Source organism: Podarcis filfolensis (genome assembly GCF_964270895.1).
Source record: "Podarcis filfolensis genome assembly, chromosome: 15".
NCBI classification, from domain to species: domain Eukaryota; kingdom Metazoa; phylum Chordata; class Lepidosauria; order Squamata; family Lacertidae; genus Podarcis; species Podarcis filfolensis.
The window spans coordinates 28,104,640-28,113,348 of NC_139618.1; the positions used below are offsets into that span (position 1 = coordinate 28,104,640).

An 8,709-nucleotide genomic window follows, 5' to 3' on the forward strand; every position below is an offset into this window, starting at 1 on the left:
AGGGGCATAGAGCTCACAGTGCAGTATGTTAGATTGCCTTTTTCTGTCATAGTTATGTTCCACACCATTTTCCATGCATGAATAAAAGGAGGTGCACAGGGCAAGGTATTCCGAGTTCGATAGGTAGTACCGTTTGCCCAGGTTTGACTATTCTTAATATAATCCCAAGTATAGTGGCAATGAGAAGAGCCTATCATGGTAGAATCAGCTGCCTCTGATGATTTATGTACACAGAATTCCCCTTGTACAGGTATAACTCGTATTGGTTTAGTTGAGTTCCATCCGGGGAAATTCTGTACTTCTGTTTGGTGTGGCATTTCGCTTACCATACCAATGGCATTTAATGGTATTGGTAATAAGGGCATACCTCCCTCTGAATCATCTGGCCCAAGAGAGCAAACAAGGCAATTGGTCCTATTTGTAACATTGGCTACCATCTCAGCTAAGCCTACCCACATATTGTGGTTTTGACTGAATCCATATTTAGCAAATTTGCTCAAATTCAAGGACCCTTCCCCTTCCCAAGGGATCAGGATTAATAATAAAATCATGTTGATGTCTAGTATATGCATTCCTTCCACAAAAGATTACCTTATTGTGATAACAAAAAAATATTAGTCCCAATATAATTCCTCCAGTGACAGAAATGGGGAACCACCAAGACCAAAACATATGTCCCAAGGATCCCCAATGAGTAATATCTCTGATAATTGTTCCACGGGGGGGGGGGGGCAGTCAATCAATTGTATAAGAGAATCTTCCCGTTCACAATCGCTGGTTCAGATGCTCCTCAAGCTTCAGGCGTGCGCAGGTCAGCCAGCTTCCAGGTTGTGGCTGCAGCAGGCCGGTCGTCTAATGTTGCCCGTGACCTAGCCCGTTCCCCGTAGGGCTAGATACAGGGGTTTTTGGAGAGAGTCAGTTTTAAAGGATTAGAGGGGTCACCTTTGCACGTCCAACTGCCTTCGGACTTCTTCAAACGGGAGTGATGAATCCAGGGGGTCACCTCAGCTACCTTCACCGCTGTTGGAGTAGAGAGCAAGACGGTGTAAGGTCCACGCCACTTAGGTGCAAGTGGATCGCGTTTCCACTCTTTCACCCATACGCTATCGCCAGCCTGGAACTGATGAATCGGCTCGGCAATGCTGCACGGCGTGCGCTCGAGGGCCCACCTGTTAAGAGAAACAAAAACACGGGAGAGAGATTGCACTTGTCCCTGTGTCACATAGTCTCCTATTTGTTTGAGGTCAGCTGGAATATCCTGAACAAAGGAGGGCGGCCTCCCATACAGGAGCTCAAAAGGTGACAACTTAAGTCTTTTTGTGGGTGCGCACCGAACACGAAACAGTGTTATGGGTAACACATCTACCCATCCCAATCCTGTTTCCTGGGTTAATTTTGCCAATTGGGTTTTCAGAGTCCGATTCATTCTTTCAGTTTTCCCTGAACTCTGAGGCCTATATGCTGCATGCAGTCTCCATTTCACTTGTAGGACTCGACATACTTCTTGTACTACTTGATCAATGAACGCTGGCCCATTATCACTTCCAATGCATCTAGGTAATCCAAACCTTGGGATCAATTCGGTGAGGAGTCTCTTAGTTACCTCTCGTGCCTTTTCAGTTCTGGTGGGAAAAGCTTCAACCCATCCAGTAAGAGTATCTACAAACACAAGGAGATACTTGAATCCCTTAGAAGGGACCAGCTCTGTGAAGTCCACAATTAGGCTTTCCATGGGGACGTATCCCACATGTTGGATTCCAGGAGGTTGTACCGGTCCCTGCCTGGGATTGTTTTTAGCACAAAGAACACATTTCTGGGAAATGCAAGTTGCTAATTGTGATAGGTTAATAATATACAACTTCCGACTGAGACTCTCTCTGGTTGCAGTACCGCCAAGGTGAGTAGATTCATGATAATTTCTTACAATTGTGCCTGCTAAGTGATGAGGTACATAAATCCTATTGTCTGGCAGGATCATCCAACCGTCCTTCACAATCGCCCCTTCCTGTTCAGCCCACTTCCTCTCTTCTGGGGTATAGTGAGGTTTAACTTCTTCTGGAACTACCTCTGGTATGAGGGCTGCTATAAATCCTCCCACAGGCTTTTGGGCTGCCTCTCGGGCTGCTTTGTCAGCAGCATGATTTCCTCTGGTTATTGGATCCCTTCCACGTCCATGACCTTTGCAGTGCATTACAGCAATCTGTTCTGGAGCCCATACTGCTTCCAACAGGATTTCTACTTCAGGTCCATATTTCAAGGCCTTCCCGTGGGCTCCGATTAGACCTCTTTCTTTCCATAGAGCTCCATGTGCATGCAGGGTTAAGAAGGCATATTTAGAATCAGTATAGATGTTTGCCTTACATCCGGCTGCCAATTGCAGAGCTCTAGTTAAACCTATAAGTTCAGCTTTTTGTGCTGAGGTGCCAGCAGGCAAAGCTTCAGCTTCCACAACTTCCTCATTGGTGACCACAGCATATCCTGCTCGTCTGGCACCCTCATGCAGGTAACTGCTACCATCAGTATAATATACAACATCTGGATTTTTCAATGGTTCATCTTTCAGATCGGGTCTACTGGAATAAACTTCATCCATTATTTGGAGACAATCATGTGATTCTTCATCATCTACCTCTGGTAGGGGCAGCAAAGTTGCTGGATTGAGCATATTCACTACTCGTAGATGAATCCTGGGATTTTCACACAATAGGCCTTGGTATCTAGCCATCCTTGGGTTTGTTAGCCAATAACTACCCTTATATTCCATAAGTGTCAGAACAGCATGAGGTACATTCACATACATCGTCTGGCCAAAGGTAAATTTATCAGCTTCTTTGACAAGGCTTGCAGTGGCCGCTACTGCCCTTAGGCATGGAGGCCATCCTTTTGCTACTGAGTCCAATTGTTTTGACAAATAAGCTACTGGACGGTTCCAACTTCCTAATCTCTGGGTCAGGACTGCCGCTGCAATCCCATTCTGTTCATGTACATACAGCTGAAAGGGTTTTTCCGAATTAGGCAGTCCAAGGGCTGGGGCCTCCATAAGTCGTTGTTTGATAGCTAAAAAGGCTTGTTGCTGCTCAGGTCCCCATACGAATGGGTCCTTTTCTGCACCTCGAGTGCTTTCATGTAAGGGCTTGGCCAGACTGCTGAAATCAGGTATCCATAGTCTACAAAACCCTGCTGTTCCCAGGAATCCTCTGAGTTGTTTCCTTGTGGTAGGTTCCTTAATAAGGCAAATAGCTTCTTTCCTCTCTGGTCTCAATGCTCGTTGTTGGTGTGAGATGTCAAAGCCCAAATATTTGACCTTTTCTAAACATAACTGTGCCTTTTTCTGGGAAACTCGGTAGCCAGCTTCCCAGAGCAAGTGGAGCAGTTCCTCTGTCCCTTCTTTACAGGTATCAAAATCCTTTGCCGCTAGTATAAGGTCATCTACATATTGCAGAACCACCTTTTCTCCAGGTATTGAGGGGTAACTTGTTAAATCTTTCGCCAAGGCAGTACCAAATAAAGTTGGGGAATTTTTGAATCCCTGGGGCAATCTTGTCCAGGTTAGCTGGCCTTTTGTTCCTGTCAAAGGGTCTTCCCACTGGAAGGCAAATATAGGTTGGCTCTGTGGTGCCAGCCGGCAACAGAAGAATGCATCTTTCAAGTCCAATACAGTAAAAAATGTTGCTTCTGGTGGGATCAAACTCAGCAGGGTATATGGGTTTGGTACATTTGGGTGCAAGGTCTCGATAGCCTGGTTTACGAGCCTCAAGTCCTGTACTGGCCTGTATTCATCTGTCCCAGGTTTCCGAACAGGCAAAAGGGGTGTGTTCCATTCTGATTGGCAGGGCTTAAGCAGACCATATTTTAATAGGCGGTCCAAATGTTTCTGGATTCCCTCTGCTGCTCGCCGGGGTAAAGGATATTGCTTTACAGATACAGGGGTAGCCATAGGTTTTAGGGTTACTACAATTGGAGCTATATTCTTAGCCATTCCTGGTGGGCTATTTTCGGCCCATACTCCTGGTGGCACCTGTAGGGTTTGGAGGAGCTTGTTTAATCCTGTATCCAATGTGGGTTGGACTTGCAGGGCTGACATTAGGCGCCATGATTGTTCCTTAGGTACTGAGAGGGTAATTATTCCTGCTGCCTTTGATGGCAGTTTCATTTCTGGACCTTGAGGAGTGAAGGTGATTTGGGCCTGCAATTTGGACAGCATATCTCTACCTAAGAGAGGTATTGGACACTCAGGTATATACAAAAACTGATGGGTTAAACGATGTCCCCCAATCTGGCATTCCAAAGGTTGAAGGAAAGACCTCTTAGCTGACTGACCAGTGGCACTTTTAATGACTACACTTTTGGATGCCTTTTTCTGCAATAGTTCTGGGAGTACTGAGTATTCAGCCCCAGTATCAATCATAAAGTCTATTAAATGGCTCCCTAATTGAATCGTGACCGTGGGCTCCTGGAAGCCTAACTTTATGGAGTCCGGTCGTTCCTAGTCTTGGGTAAAATCCTCCTCTGCCAGTCCAATGAAATTGTCTCTACTCTGTCCTTGTCCAGGTCTCTGATATCTTCCATTTCGGATCATTCCCCGTCCCCGTCCCTGGTTTCTTGGGCCGGAGCCTGGGCCTGGGCCTGGGCGTACTTCTTCCAACCTCAGGGGTTCAGGACACTCCCGCTTCCAATGACCCTCCTTCTTGCAATTCGCACATTGATTCCTTCCCAGTGGTGGATTCCTTCCCCGCCCTCTCCCTCCGTTTAAAGGGCGGTAGTCTTGCTTCACTGCTGTGGCTAGCATCACCATCTTTTCCTTCTGCCACTTCTTCTTCTCTTGTTTCTCAGCCTCATCCCTATTCCGATAAACTCGGCGTGCAATGGCCATAATTTGGCTCATCAGCATCCCTTCCCATCCTTCTGATTTCTGAATTTTCTTACGAATGTCAGAAGCACACTGGGCCACAAATGTAGCAGTAATCATTCTGCTGTTTTCAGGGGCTTCAGGGTCAAAAGGAGTCCATATACGATAGGCTTCCTGCAGCCTCTCTAAAAAATCTCCCGGACTCTCATTTGGTTTCTGTTCTACTTCTGAGACTTTAGACATATTAGTGGGCTTCTGGCATGCCCTGCGGATACCTTGCACAAGCGTCTGGCGGTAGGTGGTAAGCCTGGCCAGGTGAATTGCATTGTTTGGGTCCCAATTAGGATCTTCCAAAGGAAAGTTATCCTGGAGATGACGGTCAATATTAAAAATATTTCCCACTCTGGCCTGCTCACGCAAATATATCTGTGCCTTTTCAATTATGTCTCTTCTTTCCTCAGTGGTGAACAGAGTATTCAGGAGTTGGCGGCAATCTGTCCAAGTAGGACTATGAGTATTTACTATTGAAGTCACCAAGTCCATCATAGCCTGAGGTTTTTCTGCGAAAGATGGGGTGTGTGTTTTCCAATTCATCAGATCCGTAGTTGTGAATGGAATGTACTGGAGGGTCGAAGTTCGAGGTGGCCGTGGTCCGGGTTGCCCGTTAACCAGCACAGGCTCCTCAAGTGCATCAAATACTCTTCTAAGAGGGGCTACTACGTGACCTTTCTCTTCGCTTTGCTCTAGGGGCCTCAAATCATAGGGGATGGTATCTGTCCCAAGGCGTTCTTTTAGCAGCTTTATACGCCTGGCTGTATTGCTTGCTGACCGATCAAGGTCTTCCTGTAACTTCTGTAATAGTTCTCTAGGATTTGGATGTACAGGGGTTTGGGGTGGGCAATTGGTTGTTCCACTAAAGGAGACTGTAGATGGAGTTCTACTGGGACTCACAGGTGGAATAACCACTTCTGCTTGGGCTTTATTATAGGACTCCAATGCCTCCTGAAGATATTTATCATAATCTATCAAGGAATCAAGTTCTGTGACTCCACCCCCATTATTCGTTCCACTTTCTTGCCTTGGGGTTACAACTGGTGGAGTATTTGGATTAGGCTCCCTTCGATGTGGAGCATAGGGTGGAGGTGGAAGCACCTCTTCCTCTGGTCCCTCAAAAATGGGTTTGAGTTTATTTGGCAAGATTCCTTTCCTAGCTTCGGCTTTTACAGCCAATAATTTGCATCGTTGGACTTTGCATTCCCTTATCCATGGAGGATTTTTATTTAATGTGCTCAGCCAAGAATCTATATATGAAAATTGTTCTGGGCACCCTCCCGTTTCTTTGGCGATATTAGTCCAAAGTTTGCTTACTAAATTTATATCAAAAGTTCCCTGAGATGGCCATTCAGTATTTTGTTTCGGCCACTCTAATTCACATAACGTTCTCAAGCGCTCTGGCGTCATTTTGACTCCATATGCCCCTGAGAAGGCTTTCTTAAAATTATTTAACATACATTCAAGAGGTGTATTTTCCCCCTTTGAACCCCCAACTCCCATTGTATGGCCCTGTGAAGTATCCACTCAGTCACTCACACACTCGCTTCGTGGGGTTCCTTGCCCAGTGAAGTCGCCTTACTGGGAAACGAAGTACTACCCACTCCACACTCAGGTCAGCTACAGATTGTACTTTCTCACACATACAATGCGCTGGATACTTCACCACACTCTACTTCCCAACCTTTCCCTTTTCCTCCACCAGACCACCGTCTGATGTACCCAACCACCTAGCGTACTCAGTTTCCCCCTTACTGAGACGCAGAAGTTTGATCAAGACTTCTCTTCCTCCCAATTAATTGGAGGGCCAAAACCCCTTTGTGCACTTACCCTTAGCGGATCCCTCTTTATTTCTCTGGTTCCCCCCGGTCCGTCGCCGTCGGTGAGCAGGGTATCAGACAGACGAGACTTCTGCGTTCCCCTGGAAAAATGTTCCAGTGCGCGCTGGGTAAGCAGTTAGTGGTCCTCCCTCTTGTACCCTGCCCAGTAAGGCGAAGGGGCTGCGTTCCAGCAGACCACTTATCCGAGTCACAGAGGCACCATAAAATGTAGCACCCTGCTTGTGGTTAACGCTTAGCTGGAATGAAATATTCAACGCAGCAATAGAGAAATTAAAATAATAATTTATTTGTCAGACAAATAAATGTGAGGCACAGTGGTATATGGTTACCAAGCTCTGGCCTGGCCTCCTGTCATTATGGCCAGCACTTATATTCCCTCAGCTCAGCCCCCTTGCTCCTCCTTTGGCTGCCTCTGTCCAATCAGCCTGGTTAAAATTCCTATTGGCTGTTCGCTAGAACCAATCATAAAAGATACACCCATTTCCTATTACCTTTTATGGGAGACAAAGAGCTATATTTCCTTCTATTTATAATTGGCAAACAGCCATTAACCTCTACAAGGCACCTTAATTACCAGATAACCTTTTGCCCTAGACTAGGCGCCTTAACTAACATTTCATCTTTTGCCCTATTGCCCTATTCACTCCAAAGCAGATCTTTTGTTCATCTTCCCACACATTATCAATGAAAGATCTCCTTCTTTGGAGGTCATTAAGCAGAGACTTGACAACCATATGTCAGGAGTGCTCCGATGGCGTCTCTCTGTCTGGCAGGGGTCCGGACCCAATGGCCCTCATGGTCTATTCCAACTCTTCTATGATTCTATGATTCTATGATTTCTTACTTTCTAAATCCTTTGCATAATTACATTTAAGCCAATATATTTCATACATATATAGATTTTTAGAAGCAAAGACCTTTTCTTAAGTAAAAAAGGAACTTTATAAAAGCTAGGTTCTCTAAGTTTTCTAAATTCCCTGAAGCTTCAAAGCAGTTCCAGAGAGAGAGAGAGGCCTCTTCCCTAGCCAGCTCTGTTTGTATTAGCTCTTGCTTTTTTAACCTTAGGAAGATGTGGCTCAAGTTTAATGGGAGGCACAGTAATTAATTACTATTTTTGCAACCTTGATTGTATTCTATAATTTGTATGGTCAGTGTGACCTTTTGTTCCCAGGCTTTAATTTCCTTTTACAACCCTGAGACACTGCTATAGATCAGGGGGGCCCTTGATCAAGAAGATAAACAGCTGCCAGAGTATGGTTTCTGCCTGGCATGAGAGATACAAACATTTACAAATATATATTTCTTTAAGGTCATTTTTAGAATACAGGAATCTGATCAAAATATAAGCCTTGATTAAAAATGCAGGCTATGATCAGATGCCTCATCTGGGCATTGGTCTGCTTTTGACATTATATATAGTGGTCTGAGTTGCACAAATTAAATGGGGGGGGGGCACAGAAAGGCCTGCAAGGAGTCATGAATGTGGAGGACTGGGCCTTTGATGCCTTCCATCCCTGAGGCTACATGATCTCATGAACATTCCTAGCCACCCAGAATAAAATCATCAGAATTATCGCCAAAGAGCAACTGGTGATTTTTTTTGTTCAGCTGCGAACTCTTTATTACTGGGCGGGTGTGTGGCAAGGCAGCCAGCAAGCGAGCTGCATGCATTAACATTTCTTTAATTCTATCAGTGCTTCCGAAACGCACCGAGTCACAACTCAACAGGTTCCACACGGAGCGAACTGTCAGGCGTATTCAGAAATGCCATTTCTATTTTGCATCTCTAGCAGGACGAGGGGCTGAAGCGCTCAGAATGTCAGCAAAGGCTGCGGCTCCCTCCATTTTCTGGAACAGCAGCAAATCTGCTCCCTGCGCCTTCCCCGTGCCCATGTCTCATGCTGGCTAATGAGAATTCAGCTACACTTGCAAATAGGCATCATTGTAACAGATTGGCAGACCAGTCCT

At 45.6% G+C, this 8,709-nt stretch overlaps 1 protein-coding gene across 1 annotated transcript; it reads right to left on the reverse strand.

Annotated features, from left to right (window-relative positions):
- Positions 1-658: 658 nt before the first annotated feature.
- LOC310749923 (uncharacterized protein) lies at positions 659-6,608 on the reverse strand. Its single transcript, XM_083587238.1, has 3 exons — positions 5,514-6,608; positions 5,084-5,264; positions 659-1,377 (listed from the first exon to the last, which is right to left on the reverse strand). The coding sequence occupies exons 1-3, from the start codon at positions 6,401-6,403 to the stop codon at positions 1,363-1,365; spliced, it is 1,086 nt and encodes a 361-aa protein (XP_083443364.1). The 5' UTR covers positions 6,404-6,608; the 3' UTR covers positions 659-1,362.
- Between the last annotated feature and the right edge of the window lie 2,101 nt (positions 6,609-8,709).